General features: G+C 32.0%; 4 protein-coding genes across 4 annotated transcripts; all 4 read right to left on the bottom strand.

Moving 5' to 3' along the window:
* Positions 1 to 4,659: 4,659 nt before the first annotated feature.
* LOC103492719 (pentatricopeptide repeat-containing protein At2g22410, mitochondrial-like) lies at positions 4,660 to 7,056 on the bottom strand. Its single transcript, XM_008453197.3, has one exon. The coding sequence runs from the start codon at positions 6,858 to 6,860 to the stop codon at positions 4,836 to 4,838; it is 2,025 nt and encodes a 674-aa protein (XP_008451419.2). The 5' UTR covers positions 6,861 to 7,056; the 3' UTR covers positions 4,660 to 4,835.
* Positions 7,057 to 7,654: 598 nt separating this feature from the next.
* LOC103492718 (protein SLOW WALKER 1) lies at positions 7,655 to 10,068 on the bottom strand. The gene is made up of 2 exons (XM_008453196.3): positions 9,871 to 10,068; positions 7,655 to 9,433 (listed from the first exon to the last, which is right to left on the bottom strand). The coding sequence occupies exon 2, from the start codon at positions 9,393 to 9,395 to the stop codon at positions 7,809 to 7,811; it is 1,587 nt and encodes a 528-aa protein (XP_008451418.1). The 5' UTR covers positions 9,396 to 9,433; positions 9,871 to 10,068; the 3' UTR covers positions 7,655 to 7,808.
* A 2,687-nt stretch (positions 10,069 to 12,755) lies between these two features.
* On the bottom strand, positions 12,756 to 14,321 carry LOC103492717 (histone H2AX). The gene is made up of 2 exons (XM_008453195.2): positions 13,988 to 14,321; positions 12,756 to 13,125 (listed from the first exon to the last, which is right to left on the bottom strand). The coding sequence occupies exons 1-2, from the start codon at positions 14,183 to 14,185 to the stop codon at positions 12,904 to 12,906; spliced, it is 420 nt and encodes a 139-aa protein (XP_008451417.1). The 5' UTR covers positions 14,186 to 14,321; the 3' UTR covers positions 12,756 to 12,903.
* Positions 14,322 to 14,468: 147 nt separating this feature from the next.
* On the bottom strand, positions 14,469 to 15,287 carry LOC103492716 (histone H2AX-like). The gene is made up of 2 exons (XM_008453194.2): positions 15,014 to 15,287; positions 14,469 to 14,932 (listed from the first exon to the last, which is right to left on the bottom strand). Exons 1-2 carry the CDS (start codon positions 15,212 to 15,214, stop codon positions 14,705 to 14,707), a joined length of 429 nt encoding a protein of 142 aa, XP_008451416.1. The 5' UTR covers positions 15,215 to 15,287; the 3' UTR covers positions 14,469 to 14,704.
* Positions 15,288 to 16,911: the final 1,624 nt, after the last annotated feature.

The following is a 16,911-nucleotide window of genomic DNA, read 5'->3' as shown; positions in this document are numbered from 1 at the left end:
CTTTTCATTATTCAATTTCATTTATTATGTAACAAATCTAGACTTTCAAGCAATTAATTTACATAAAACTAGGAGCCAAACATTCTTTATTTATATATATGCATAAATGATATTCTTAATTAAATATTACTAATTTTACACATTTTTCATACTTGATGGATTTTCCAATGTATTATTTGAGGTTTAAAAAATATATGTTGAAAATAAATGTTGAAATCATATAAATCCAAAGTTTCAAATTTTGGACTATATTGTCTTTTTAAGTTATATGAGTCCATTATTTCTATTAATTTTGATTTGTATTTTTTTTTTTACTTTGAAATTGAGTTTGTCGATTTTCAAATATTAACGGTAAAATTTCATAAAATAGTTATAATCATGATAGACAATATTATCTGTCAAAGATTACAATCTATCTTAGTTCATCGTGATCTACGATAGATAGATGGTGATATTTTATAAATATTTTAATTTATTTTAAAAAATAACTCTTTTTTATTTTCTAAGTTACGTTACAAAAATTACTTTCTTCTTTTTTTTGTATGCATACACATAGTTTAAAATCTTGTGTGGCATTAGGGATACTTAAAAACATTTACAACAAAAATATAAATAAATTGAATTTATTGTTGAATGAATAATGGTGAATGTGGTTTGTGATTTTTTTTTCCATTATTTACAATTAGGGTTATAAATATATAGCAATATTTTTTAAAAATTATAAATATAACAAAGTTTAGATTTTGTTAAATTTTAAATATATATATATATATATATATATATATATATATATATATGAATATATTTGTAATTATTTATTTATTTACTATTATGATGAGAAAATAAAGTGGTGTGGCCATTGGGCCCTTAAAATACAAACATTGGATTATTGATTGGGAAGGACCAAATAGGGACAAACTTGCCATTTCCGATGTTAGGATTTGGTTTCTATCCTATTATTTTCTATCTTTTTTTTTTTTTTTTTTTTTTTTTTTTTTACAATTATAGGGTATGTGAAGTTTCGTTAAAATTGTTGAAATTATTTAAAGTTTTGTATTTTATTTATGATAGATATTGATATAAAATGATAGATGCTATATTTTATTGTATTTAAAAGTAATTTATATATGTATATATAATATATGAATATTTTGTTTGTGTTGCTTCATCAACAATCAATGTCCCTTTATCCCCCACATTGATTTTGGAATCTGTCTATTGTCAAACATATCATTGTGTTCTTTCAACCTACAAAAATTAAAAGAAAAAGAAATAAATATATATATATATATACCATTGTGTGATTTAGCTTTAGACACAAAAGAAGAATAGATAGCAAATTTTAGTATTGGATTATTTGAAATTTTATGGCTTGATTATTTTACAAGAAAGTTTGTCCTTAATTAATAATGCAATATAGTAATGTCACATCAACAAAACCATATATCTTAAACAACATATTAAGATTTGAATTTTCAGTTAACAAAGAAATAGAAGGAAATGAAAAAAAAGAAGAAATAGCAAAATGTGAACTTTTTATGATTTTGTTATATTAAGGAATCCGAAGGGGAAAAAAGGAATTGAGAAAGAGAGAGAAAGAGGGGCCCAGATGAGGAAGAAATAACGGACGAGATTGAATGGAGCGGTGGAACCCATAAGATGGTATGGTAAACCCTAAAGCATGGGATTGAAGAAAGGGCCCCACAAAATGCAACAGTCAGATTTCCCTCCAGAAATCAATTGTTTGAATTTCAAATTAATAATGACAAATAGAGAGAGAGAGAGAGAGAGAGAGAGAGAGAGAGATAATTTCTTTTTTATTTTTTAATTTTGTTTTTTTCTTTAATTCTTTATAATTTTAATTTGGTTTATTGTGTTGTTCATTGGATGCTTTTTTTTTTTTAATTTAATTTTGTGTCTCATTCAAAACTCCAACCTGTTATTTGCATTTTTATTATGGCTATTCACATGGAATGGATTTATTGTTTATTGTTATTACTATTATTATTATTTATGGATTTTTCTACTCTAAATTTGGCTTTTTCTTTTTGGATTTTCTAGCATTTATTTGATGATGGTGACCGCTTTAAAATATTTTTTTAAAAAAAAAATTCAAGTTTTGGTAGGAAAATTTTGAAACTTAAGAAGAAAAAAAAAGTTGTGTATTTTTTAAACAAAAAAAAAATACTATTTATGTAATCCTACATTGCATTTTATTTTAGGAATATAAAATTGTGGGTTAATTTGATCTAAAACATAAATCACTCTCCTCAAATCATGGAATTTAAATTAAATATGTATCCTTTCTATTTGATAGAAAACTTGTGTACTTAAAGAATAACTTTACATTTTACCAAAAAGAAAAATCAAAGCATTATTATAAATTTCTTTAGGAAAATGGCATTTATTTTGTTTAAAAATTATTTCAAAATTTATGAATGGATATATTTAGTGAGTAAGGGTAATGTTGAGAAGAAAATTAGCTTATTAGCTAAATTTTGAAAAATAAAAAAATGAAAAATAACACTTTCTCTAGTGGAATTTACCAGAATATCCCAAGCAACTTATTAAATGTTGAAATTTAATATATTCAATTGTCTTCCCACCTAAATTATACCAATTGCAAATACTATATGATTTCTAATTATGAATAAATAAATAAAACTATATGAAAAATAAATGATCTTTATTACTATTCAACCTTACAACTTCTTACATTTTCACTAATGTTGTTTTCTAATTAAAAAAAAAAAAAGAAAACTTTAGAAATAATATTATTAATTGTTATTACCATCCAACAAAGTTTCAAATATATAGTTAATTGGTTAATACACATCTAAGAAGAGCTACAAAATCTAAAAATTATTCAACTCTATGATTGTATGGTGAAAATCCATACCACAATCGAAGTTTCCAATCACGACAAGTGCAATTACCTAAGATTAATCGAAGTGAAGAAAAGAAAATAACAAGTGAAATTCTATGGTGAATTATTCTTTCATGAAATCTTATTGAAAGAATAAATAGAAGATGAAAAAATAAATTGAATCTTCTATGAAATAATAAACATATAAATACACTCCAACTAATAAAATAGGAAAAATAAGATGTAAAAAGTCAAATTCAAAATTAACTTAATAAGAAAAAAATTATTAAAAATTTGAGAACCTTTAAATAGTTCATAAAAATGTTAAAATAGTCCAAAATTATAGCATGAAATAATTCATAAATTTCGAGACTTTTTGATTCTCATATTTATCCAAGTGCTAAATGAAATAATCTCTTTAATAATGTTTGAGAATGAATTCATATTATTTTAAGACAATAATTACGAACGATAATTAAACCATTTTAGTACATGTTACTTTTTTTTTTATGAATGTTGCCATTATGAATTTTATTATTCTAACTTCATGGCTCACATCAAACCTTAATACTTCTTTTATGGTAAAAGAAAAAAGAAAAAAAGTAATAATTTTTTTTTTTGAAAAGAAATAATAAAGTATTAGTCCCTAAAATTTCGAGTACATATTTCATTAAGTTTTTAGGTTTCAAAACACGTTTTTACTTAACTTTTGAGTTTAATTTTTTGATCTTAAAATTAGATATCGAAATACAAAGGTAAAAATAGTAGAATCGAAGTCTATAGACATAATACTAGTAGAGTACTAGAAATTTAAAAAAGAAAAAGAAAATGAAAAGTCAACTTTAAAGGTCTAAGATTCTAAGATAGCAACAAAGTAGGTATTGATAGAGAAAAGTATGGGTTCCACATTGATAAGGGCATAGCCTTTTTAATTTCTCCTTAAAGAAAAGTCAATTATTAGAGATTCTCCTACTACTTTACTTTGTAACAAACAGCACACTTTTATTAAGGGGAAATTATTTGTATACATTTGATTCGATTATCCAAAAAGCATCCAAGGAAGAAACCAATGCTTTTAGGATCATTTCTTCGCCAAACTTGTGTTTACTTGACCAATAATTGAAATATATGCATATATATATATATATATATATATATATATATATATATACACACATATATATATATTAGTTTAGATATGGATTATAGTTGGGCATAGACGGTAAGATTACGGTATCCATTTTTTCCTACAATAAATACTATATAAAAGTCTTCTCTAACTAGCTATAGTAAATATTATTTCAAAACTTTAATTTGTTACCGTATTTACTATTTTATATTAATCATTTTTTTAATTATTATTATTTGTTATGGCGTTTACTATTTTTTTTTCAAATTAAAATAGTATATACTTCAAACACGAATTATTATAATTCAAACTTCAAACATAAACTATTGTAATCCAATTATAATAACAACTCAATGCTCTATACGCTCCCAAAATTCACATTTAACCCTCAAAATTTCTTGAAGGTATTTTAAAAGGTGACATAACAAATGAGTTATATTATGTTTTTAAAACTAAACTCACTACGGGTAAATTCAAAAGAAAGTTTAACCTTAGGATTTCATGAATCAAGTCAAAATTTTATGTATACAGCTAATGTATATCCACTCCCCTAAATTTGTTGTGTACCCATTTAAACGAAAATAAACGAAAAACCTAAAAAGGTTATCATATTTTATCCTATGAACCATTTATTTATGAAACGAATAGCATCATAATTTCAGTGTTGGAATAGCTAGCAACCACTTTTTTAAATAAATAAACATTTCACTGATTGATGAAATAAGGAGAAACTCCACCACCTAAAGGCAAACAAGCTATTCGATTAGATATTAAAAAGGACAAGCTAAAATGAGAAAATGATGCTTAAATTTACACCAAAAAGAATGTATTCCTGAAGAACTAACCATTTTCTAGAGGTTCAAAATCTATAAGACTAGACAACAAAAGCAATTCATTTACTACTCTATAAATTTCTGAAGAATGAGTATGAGAAGTGTCAGCAACTAAGAATTCATGAAACTTACCATCAATCTCTATTAAGCTATGCCCAGGAACCTTCTTCACCCCTCTTTCTCTCATCATCCTTCTCACCATTCTTACATCGTTCCATTTCTTTCCATCAGCACAAATATTTGCCAAAAGACTATAAATCCCACTGTCTTCTGGATCCAATTCAAGAAGTTTCTCACCTGCTAACTTTGCCATTTCCACATTCCCATGCTTCCTACAAGCATCGAGCAACGCCCCCCAACCCCCTTCACTTGCTTCCATTGGCATCCTCGATATCAGTTCGTAAGCTTCCTTCAACAGCCCAACTCCACTAAGCAAATCCACCATACATGCGTAGTGTTCCCTCTTTGGCTCTACCCCAAAGCAGCTCTCCATGCTTTCGAAATGCGCCTGACCTTCAGAAACAAAACCACCATAACTGCAAGCTGATAGGACACCAATGAAGGTGATGTGATCTGGTTTAAGTCCAGAGCATTTCATTTGGTCGAAAAGAGTGAGGGCTTTCTTGGCGTGGCCATAAGATGCATATGCAGAAATCATGGAGTTCCAAGACACCAGATTTTTCTCAGGCATGGAATGGAAGAGCTTTGCAGCTGCATCAATGCTTCCGCATTTGGCATACATGTCCATAACTGCGTTTTTAAGAATCAAACTGACTTGAATTCCTATTTTATTGACATGGTTGCGATGAATCTCTTCACCCATTTCAAAGCATCCCAATTGGCCACAAGCAGAAAGTACACAGACCAAAGTATCCTCTGTTGGAACCAACCCAACAACATCCACCATGTTGTTAAATAGCTCCAAAGCTTCCATTGGCTGACTGTTTTGGGAATAACCAGCTATCATTGCATTCCAAGAGACAATATTTCTCTCAGGCATTTCATCAAACAGCTTCCTTGCTGATCCCAAGTCTCCATTTTTAGCATATCCATTTAGCAAGCTAGTCCAAGAAAAAACATCCCTTCTTTCCATATTGTTAAAAATCTCTCTTGCAGTTGTTAAACAACCACATTTCACATACATATCCAACATTGCATTGAGCAAATTAACACTACAGGTTATGCCCTTTCCTCTTATATGTTCATGAAGAGTCTTCCCCATTACAGAATCTCCCTTCTGCGAGCAAGCAGAAAGCAAAGCAATCATAGTAACCTCATTCGGCTCGACATCACTCGACAACATCGAATTGAATAATGCTATAGCCTCATCCAACCAATTGCTCCTTGCGTACCCATTGATCATCGTCGTCCATGTAACAACATCCTTAATAGAACTTTCATCGAACACTTGGCGTGCAAAACCAAGACACCCAGTTTCAACATAGTTTTGAATCAATCCATTTCGTACCAACAATTCAGAATCAAACCCCAGTTTCCAAATAACAGAATGCACCGCCATTCCCACAATTTTCTCCGCAAATTGACCGCAAGCCTTGAGAGCGAAAACAAAGCTTCCACAATCAAATTCAGCGCGATTTCGAATCATTTGCCGGAAGAATGAGAACCCCAATGAAGGGTAATTAGCTTGGCAATAACCCTTGATCATCGTATTCCAGAAAAAGCAATTGGGGTGTTCAGTTTGATCGAAGATGAGATGTGCATAGTGAATGTCACCGGAATCGGAGAGCGCACAAAAGGCGAGGAGGCGGCTGGCGGGGAAGATTTGGCTCATGAGGCCAGTACAAGTCATGTGGGCTTGAATTTGCTTTAATTGGAACATGGAAGAGCATGATTGAAGGATTAGAAGAGTTGGGTTGGAAATGAAGACGTTGGAAAGTGAATTCCATTTGGGTTTTCCGGCTGAGCTTGATGTAGAAAGTGGTCGGAATGAATGGAGGATTTTGACGGCGAGATTGAGCGGGAAGATTGAAATATGAGAAGGGTTTTGAATGGAAGAGAAGAACGGTTTCATTCATAGAAGAGATTCCTGCTTTTCATCAGAGAATGAGATTTTACAATCCCACAATTTTGGATTCGTAGTGACCCTTTCCTTTCCTTTCCTTTCATTAAATAGGCAAGTTTGGTGTAGGATGAACATCTAAACTTTTTTAAAAAAACTTAAATGTCGTTTTAGTCGTAATAACTTTTAATAAATTGGAAACTCAGTTCTCAATTTTAGTTTATTACTTATTTAAAACAAATATCTGTTATGTATATCATTTTCACTACAATTTTTATATTTATTGATGATATGAATTTCCTCACATAAAACTTAATTATTACTAATATATCAACTTTAAGAAATTAAATTTAAAATTTATTAAAAATATGGTAATTAAAAATATTATTACCAAAATTAAACAAACTTGGAATAAAAACCATATTTTAACCCTTTGAGAAGGGTGATTGATTTTTACCTGCAAATTTTAAAAGTTTAATTTCAAAAGTACATTTTAGGAGACCATCGTGGTTTTTACCATTTACACTTGTTTATTTTAATATTTTTCTTAAAAAAATTATAAAATATAAATCAAAATTTGAAGGCTTTGAAACATTACAAAATAGATAAATAAATGTGTTTAAAAAGACGGTGAGATAAAATCAATAGGTTAAAATCAAAATCCTTATTATAACTCATTTTATATCGTGGAGATAACTAGTCTAATCTTATAACAGAAACAAAATCTTAATAGCTTAACACTTTTTTCATATTTTTGGTAGCTTAAGTTTTCTATAGTCTGTTTTCAAAAAAATAAAAGTCATGAATTCAAACAAAAGATAATACACAATCTATTTATGATTAGATTTTAAACACAACAAACACAAAATTGGAGCCTTGCTCTTCTAATATTAATTGAAAAAAGAAAAGAAACACTGAAAGGTCTACCTTACAAACATTTAACTGGAAAACTTGTTCCCATCATCTTCCAGCAATTCTTAGTAAAGGTGATATAATACCTTGTATCTCCAACAATGACTGTTGTATCCGAATCTCTTCGTCTACAGATCGCTTTAAGTTTCTAACATGATCTTTTAAGGCACCATAGGCTTTAACATCTTCACTTCGTAGCTCGAGAACCTTTCTAGTCAATCCCATCAACAAACTTGAATATCTTGGCAATGTGGAGTGTTTTTGTAAAAAACCTAATAGCAAACCAAGCTCCTCCCGATCCAAATTTGGAACGCATTTCAACAGCTTCTTTCTTGCAATTAATTCCTCCATTACAGCCACCACATTCTCAGGGTTCCTACTCGCTAACACGGATACTAGAGCATCCTTGTGCCTGAACTTCTTCAAGAGTTTATCGTGCTCAGTCAACTTCACCTTCTTGGGCTTCATAACTAGGTAATCTCCTTCAGTTGGCTTCTCCCCTTGACCTCGATGGAAGTATCGGAAGTGAGAAGGCCTCAAAACTCGCTTTTGAGGTTCCCCAACTGTTCCAAGGCTCCAAGGGTTTGATAAATTTGTCGTCGTACTTTCCTTAGTCTTCCTCTTGCCAGCATATAAGATCCCATTTGAAGTCCCTATAACTCTAGTACTACAATCAGGAGAAAACCCAACTGACATAAGAGGTGTCGGGAATCTCATTGAATGAGTAACTTTCATTTTTGAATAATCAAAAACTTTCATATACCCATCCAATGCTACACTCAAGATTCTAAATTGATCCGACTCTTCTCCACTATCCTGGCCCAGCTTTTTCCCAACACATAGTGAAGTAACAGTCTTGTTATGACTTTCCATAGAGCAAACCATCTTCCCACCTCCAATCACATCCCAAATTTTCACAGAATTACCTCCAGCAGTTGCAACTAGTCCACCTGATGGTAAGAAAATCACATCCTCTACCGGTTTCCCATGATTCACTTCCAAAACCGACTTAGAATTTGTTCTTGCATCCCAAAGCTTCACAGTATGATCATAAGAGCCAGTGATAAACATGTCCATGCTAGCTGGGGAGCAGGCTCCACATCTCACATAGTCTTTATGGCCCAAAAAATCTGAAATTGGAGTCTGACTTGCCACATCCCAGTACTTAACGACTGCATCATCCCCACCAGATACCAAGTGGAGCTTATCAAGAACGGGGTACTGGACAAATTGAACTGGACGTGAGTGGGAACGAAGCTTTCGAAGTGGGGTTCGAGTTTTAACATCAAAAACTTGGACAAGCCCTGAAAGGTCTGAAGCAGCAATGAGGAGACCATCACAACGAAAGGAAGCACAAGATACAACATCTCGAAAAGATGAAATGGTAGAGGTAGGGGCCATGGTTTGCGTGCTAAAGAGAGTGAGAGAGGCAGAGTGAGTAGCACAGAAAATAGAAGGATTGGTGGGAGAGAAAGCGATGGAAGATATAGATGAAACAAGGTTGGGGATCTCGTGACGTTTGAAGGAGGACCAATATTTTGATTCTGGAGTTTGTTTGGGTGTCCTAGGCTTAGATTTAAGCTTTGGTTTGACTGGGAAGGACCTTGTTAAACTGAAAGAATTAGGTTCTGCCATGCTTGACTGAGAAAAGTAGACCTTTTTTCTCACTTAATCTACACCACAACATGAAAATGAAAATGAAAATGTAAAGTAAGCAAACCTAAAAATGAGAAAAATACACACTTAAAAAAAAAAGCATACAAAGCTCTCCAACATCAAAATAACCCGAAAGCTCAATCGCAAGGTCCATGTAAAACATATTACATTGGCAATTCAACAACTTCATCCGAAATCAAATCAAAACAACCCAAAAGCTCAAATACCCACTACCGCATTCACCAAACAGAGGAAAACATAAGATTTAACACAATTAAGATCAAGGAAATCAACTAGAAAGCAGAATAGTAGCGATAATTAGAGAGTTACGAATAAATAATACTGATATCAAAATCCTACCAAAAGCAGAATGGGTTGGGAATGAATGAATCACATAAAACGACCATCAGAATCACAAAATTAACAATGTGTTGAGAATAATAGAGAAACTAACCTTAGAAACTGAGTCTTGAACGGAACTTTGATGGGGAAAAAATCGAGTGAAGGTGAAAGAAAGAGAGAAAAAATGGAGCGATCTGAAGGTGGAGTGGAGCGGCAGTGAGCCGATGGTGTGGAGGCGTTGAAGAAAGAAAATTGGGGTTTAGGGTTTAGCTATTTCAGTGCATTTTTTTGGAGGGCTAAACTACAATTTTAGCTATTTCAAGTCTACAATTGGAAAATGGGATTCATTAATAATTAAACCTTTTTTCTAATTAAACCAAGAAAAATTACAAATTGAGTACTGGTTGACAAAATTATTTACAGAAAAAAAAAATCAACAAATTAAAATATTTCGAAAATTACTCCTAGTAATAATTTATAATTTTTTATTTGTATTTATATAAATTATTGTAAAAGCTCAAAGATTATTTCACTTAAAATGAAATGATAGTTTGAATTCACATTATATATATTAAACTTAATTGACACAAAATTAAGAATAATGTTTGCAAAATTCAGAAAGCAAAGTTGCAAAGAGGTTTCACTTAAAATAAGTTTTTCCATATTCAAAATGTAAAAGTAAAAAAAGTTTTTTGAATGGAAAAAAAGTTTGTTGGAAGTATGAGTATGTATTTTTTTTTACATATTACTAATAATTTTTTTATACTAATAAACATAAGTTATTAATTATCTATTTTGTTTAGAGACAACTCATGATTGTAAAATACAATAAATATAAATTCTAGAATAACCGTTTCATCTTCACATGATAAAACAAGTGCAAAGACAATTTCCAAATCAAACTAGTATAGGTAGTCAAAATGCAATTACCATGAGTAGCAATTAATTGGCATTGTTGTGACAAAAATCTTAAGCTCATTATTTATCGAATAAGAAATTTTAAATAAGCTATTCTTAATAATCCTATAATGATTGTTGTGTATACTTATCTTAATCGACAATAATCCATTACGAATTTTTTTTATTAATTTTGCTAGCTAGTGACTTTTGGTGTCTCATTCCTCTTTTTTTTTTTTTTCAATGGATTAGTTTCTACGTGACTTGATGCTCCAATGGCGTAACCTCAAACATTCTCATATTTCTATATCGTTGTCATCGTAGGCTTAAGAGAAGATATTTTTCGATTAGCATAATTAGCTTTATATAGTGAATTAAATTTGTAGAATGAAAAGAAACCTTAGATGCAAAATTTATTTATTTATTATTGGTGTGAATTGTATGATTAATGTAGTTAGTGGATAGTTTTGTAACGATAAGAAAATTAATGAAAATCATTTTCTAAAAGAATGAATGAAAATTTGAAAAGCTAAAAAGCCGTTGGAATTAAAAAAAAACGTGTAAATTTAATGATAATTTGTTTTAAATGTAATTAATATTTAGATATTAATTATTAATTAATTTAAGAAGTTAAGTAACTTTACGATTTTCTTTTGAATTTTTATTTAACAAATTTTAAAATTAACAAAATTACCACCGATATTATAATTAGAATTACTAAAATGAAAAGGGAAAAATTGAAAGAAAAAGTCTCACTATAAACTCTTTTATATACGGTATAGATATAGATTTGTGTGATAAATACGATTTAAAATAAACTTCTAATAATATTTCGAGTGATTGCCAATTTTTCTAATTTCGTTTAAGGATTATTCTAAACCCACACTAATTCTAAAATTAGTTTTTCTAAATTGGAATAAACTTGGTTGAAAAATATAAATAATATAAAAAAGCAATAAAAGAGAGAGAGAGAGAGAGAGAGAGAGAGAGAGAAGTAATATGTGAGTGGAAATAGGTAATAAAGAAAAAAACTAAAAATAAAAGGGAATAAAACAAATTTAAAAAGAGAGAGCTTGGTTTGTCTCTCTTTCCTAAAAAACGGGAAAAGATTATTGAGTTCGCCACGTCAGTTTGCCACGTGTAGCTGAGTCATCATCTAAGTCATAAAAAGTTGACTCACCTTGTGACGACCATTCTGTTCCTCAATAACACCCAAATAGAAACATAGAGAAACAAATATTATCAAATTCAAAGTATAGCATCAAAGTCATCCTAAAAGTTTTAAAGCATTCTTCCGGAGTTAATCATCAATGTCACCCACACTTTGGTTTGCAAACTTCATCACTATCACTGGTTTTAGAATGAATGAAGTGCATCAAAACAAACCACATTTGTATGTGGCAGTAAAGAAGCATGCAAACGAGTGGGAAAGAATACAATTTCAGGACAACAAGGCATGTCTATCCTCGGAGGACAATGAAACAGCATCAGTTCACGTCCTGGGAAAATTGGGATATGGTCGAGTCAAGCGACATTATCCGCTTGATGAACAGAATATGCTCCTGCAGCCAAACATTCCTATCCTAACACCAGGGAAGAGAGGGAAGATAGAGAAGAAAACAGAGTAATGCTCAACATAGTGTTTGTAAAGACACCAATTCGGCTTAGTTTCGTATATTTCTTAATAAATTGGTGGTTCAGTTTTGGTTTGAAGCCAAACCAAACCAATTACACCCCAACACCAAGTATAAGAGAGTGTAATACATCTAGTTCTCGATCCAACTAACTAGAGGAGGCGTGTGATCCGTTCAATATCCCTATTCTAATGGCTAGTGCTAGAAAAGAATTCTTGAGGGCAATTTGAGTTTGATCTGGTTTTTGCTTTCCAGAGCTTTTCTTTCTTTTTTTTTTTTTTTTTTTCCTTTTCAAGATTGATTGTAAAGACTACTCTTTTCAGAAAGCACAAAGGTAAAAAAAAATTAGCAGATCATGAAGATGTAAGTGGCACAAACCTGATGCTGAGATATCTTAAAAAGGAATGGTGTATTCCTATAGCAAAATCTAATTAACAAACAAGCAAAGCAAGCAAAAAAAACAGGGTTAAAACACAATATGGTTTCATTTATATGTCCAAAAAAATAGATTGTCTTCTGTGGTTAATGAAATAGATTCCAAAACAAGGCAAAGAAACCACAACCATTTTCGCTCTTAATACCTTGTGTATCAAAATTTGGAGATGATCACACTTTTAAAACTCTTGTGATGCAGATCCGATGTCACCTTTTCCTGATCCGGCCTTCTTAGGCAAGAGAGTTTGATGGATATTAGGCAACACACCCCCATTTGCAATGGTCACATCACCCAAAAGCTTGCTTAACTCTTCGTCATTTCGGACTGCAAGCTGTATGTGTCTCGGAACAATGCGATTTTTCTTGTTGTCTCTGGCGGCATTGCCTGCAAGCTCAAGCACCTACAAATGGAGTTTTTTAGTATATATTGCTACCTCAAATGCAAAACAAAATCATCATTATCGTTAAGAAACTATTGGGATGAATTCAAATGAAACTTCATTCATCTGAAGCGTTAGAATGCCTTGAATGTGTAATCTTAACACTCCAAATAATCAGTACATCTCACTCACTAGTTAATAAACCAGAGTTCAAGAGTGACACACTTCGAAAGAGGCCCAAAGACAATGTCGACAAAACCTAATGTGTACTTGTATTTATGCTATTTACATTTTTAATCCTACAGTTTAGAGAGGTGTCCTATATAAACAATCTAACACTAATTACGACTCCAAATTCGTACTCTGATACTCTCAAATAAAATCTGATCGCTCCCACTGTTCAAGAACATAACCAACACACTGTTTTGTGTTGATTTCTCCACTGTTTTCACTTTTTTGCTTTCTTTATTTGTTGATTTCCTAACATAAAGAAACAACCAAGTTATCTTGAGGCTTTACGACCTAATTCAGTAAGCAAAACTAATTTAAGGTGCATTGAATTCAAACTAATAACCAATTAGAAGCCCAAAATTCAAAGCTCAAGATAACTATTCTGAAAGCTGTGATAGTAACTTCAATTTCATGCAATCACAATCCCTAATTTCAATATCATCACAAACCTTCATCCATTTCTGTACTGATCAACAGAAATTTTCTAAAGAAGATGAAATTTCTCTTCTACAAATCTATTCCAGAGCCAAAGAAGGAACCAAACTAAATAAAATATGATAATTCCGATTCAAGTGATCAGACCACAACACTACAACACAGACAAACAAATCAGAAACGAGTAAAAGATCAGATTTGAAGATCAAGCACTAACCTCGGCGGCCAGATATTCGAGGACGGCGGAGAGATAGACGGGAGCACCGGCACCAACACGCTCCGCATACTTACCGGCCTTGAGAAACCGAGCAATACGACCGACAGGGAACTGTAGACCAGCTTTCTGAGACCGCGAAACAGACTTTGTGGCTTTGGGTTTCCCTCTACCACCCTTTGACGAAGCCGATGAGCTCATTGTACGATCCTTTCCGGCGGATAATCGAAACCCTAGAGAATGCGAAACTTGACAGGAGAAAAAAAAATAAATATGGAGGGCCTAAAGAACAAGAAATCATATGATATATACAGAGAGAGAAACGAACAAACGAATTAGCATCCGATTTAGCGTATTTTAGAAAATACATATGAATTTATAGGGCCAATTAAGTAAATACAATTAAGATTTCGAATTTCAATGGGGACAAATCTCATAGTTCTTGTTTGGTCCATGAGAAAACATACAGATTCCAAGAAAATAAAATTCAAATAAATACATACGATTTCATTAATGTTGAACTTCATCAGCATTTACATTGAATAACATAAAATTTGAACGACGGCGATGATAACAGATACAAATCTAAGTGAAACTCGTTTCGCAAAATTTACAAACCAAAAGAAGAATGAACCCATTCATTGAAGTTAATGACAAAATCTAACATAACCTAAATAACTATTTGATTTTCTATTCATCAATGGCCATTTCTACTATAACCTAGAATTCCTGAGAGGCCGATCCGATTTCAGCTTTGTCTTTCGCATTCCCGGCCTTCTTCGGCAAAAGAGATTGATGAATCTTCGGCATCACTCCTCCGCTTGCAATCGTAACCGATCCCAAAAGCTTGCTCAATTCCTCATCGTTCCTCACCGCAAGCTGGATATGTCTTGGAATGATTCTGTTCTTCTTGTTGTCCCTCGCAGCATTCCCCGCCAACTCCAAAACCTAAAACAAAAACAAAAGACCTAAATCAGAACGCTGTAAACTGAGAGAATTGAACTAAGAGTGAAGTTAGAAATTACAAACCTCAGCAGCAAGGTATTCAAGGACGGCGGAGAGGTAGACCGGGGAGCCTGAGCCGACACGCTGTGCATAACGGCCTTTCTTGAGGTACCTGGCGATACGGCCGACAGGGAACTGAAGACCAGCCTTGTGAGACCTGGAGACAGACTTGGTGGAAGCTTTCCTGCCTCTGCCGCCCTTGGTGGAAACTTCAGTAGAACTCATCTCTGCTTTCCGGTTGAGATTGGGAAGGGATTCGTTGGTCGTTATGGAGAGAATAGCAATTTTTGTTTCGACGAGATGAAGAGGAAGAGAGGGCTGTTGATTTGGTTTTATAATGAAGAAGGAAGCGCTGTGATTGGCGGAACAAGGTTTCACGCGGATCGCCAACGTGGAAGCAAGAGAATTTTTATTGTTTGAATTAAATGTTTTCAAATTTTGGCGCGAGGAAGGGGCGGATGATTTGAAATTTGCGCTTTTTCGCGTTGTGATTAGAAATGCTTTTCGTCCAAATAGTTTAGACTTTTTTTAAAATTAATAAAACATTGAACATACTTTATATTTTTTGTCTTTCAAATTCTTTTTACTTTTAGAATATTACACCTTTATCATATGGAGTAATTTTGTTCAATTTGGTCTTCATATTTAATACTTTTCAATTTTAATTTAGATTATATAACTCAACTTTTCATTGCAATCACTCTCAACCCCTCTAAAACTACCAAAAGAAGAGGTATGTCGACGTAGAGATATGTCAGCATAAGTCAAGAATGCGTCGGGAGAAGCTACGCCGACACAAAAACCAACGTCATCAAGCACGTCGTGATAAATGCATCGTGAAAGACAATCCCAACGTGCAAACGGGACGGCGTCGGCAAAGGGTTACTACCAACACACTCTTCGCCAACATGGTTAACACGTCGACAGTGGGGAACTACCGACGCTTGTTAACGGCGTCGCAAATACCTCATTGCCGACTTTGTCATGTATGTTGGTGTTGCCTAGTACGCGACGTCGGCAGTATTATCAGATTTAATTTTTTATTAATTAACGTAAAATTAATTAAAAAATTTATTAAAATTCCAAATTTTATTAATTAATATAAAATTATGAAAATTCTAAATTGAATTAGAATTAAGGTAAAATTGGAAAAAAAAATTATTAAAATAACAAATTGAATTTATTATTAATTGAAATATTAAAAAAGTATACGTTTGTATGTAATTTAAGGTTCAAATATAAATTATATGAGTAATACAAAGTAAAAATGTAAACTTAAATATAGTTATAAGTACCGACGCCAGTTTCTCAACTTATGCACATTGCATATTAAGTAAACGTGATTGATAGCTTCCCACTTGCATATTAAGTAAACATGATTGATAGCTTTTTTACCAATCAATTGTATTTACCTAACATGCAAGTGAGAAACTTTTTATGGCTTACATGTTCGGTTATCGATTTTGTCATTTTCTGTTCCTCTCTTTCCAATCAATTTTTTGGAACCACCAGAGCAAGGGTTGTTTCTGTTTGAAGCAAGCTTGTATTTCTCTGGACACGGCTCGTAATAATGTCCAACTACCCTCTTTACACATGTTGTCCATGTATTTATAATCATACTAGCTAAAATAATGTTCAATTTCCCTTTCTCTGTTTAAGTTCCTCCATTATACATAATTCTGAAATACACAACAAGTTTAATATCAAAAATACATTAAAAAACATCAATATACATACAATAGAACAACCATCAGAATTTTAATGTACATACAACATAACATAACAACCATCAATATACATACAACACAACCGAACAACCATCAGAAAGTGTGTTTTTATATTGCTTGCACATATGTTAAAGTCTTGTGGGACCTAATTTATTCAAAATCGTACGATTCAAATGTTGACATGACATTGGTAGT

The sequence above is a fragment of the Cucumis melo genome, chromosome 1 (assembly GCF_025177605.1).
Source record: "Cucumis melo cultivar AY chromosome 1, USDA_Cmelo_AY_1.0, whole genome shotgun sequence".
In the NCBI taxonomy this organism is placed as follows: domain Eukaryota; kingdom Viridiplantae; phylum Streptophyta; class Magnoliopsida; order Cucurbitales; family Cucurbitaceae; genus Cucumis; species Cucumis melo.
This window is presented reverse-complemented; position numbering and strand designations above follow the sequence as displayed.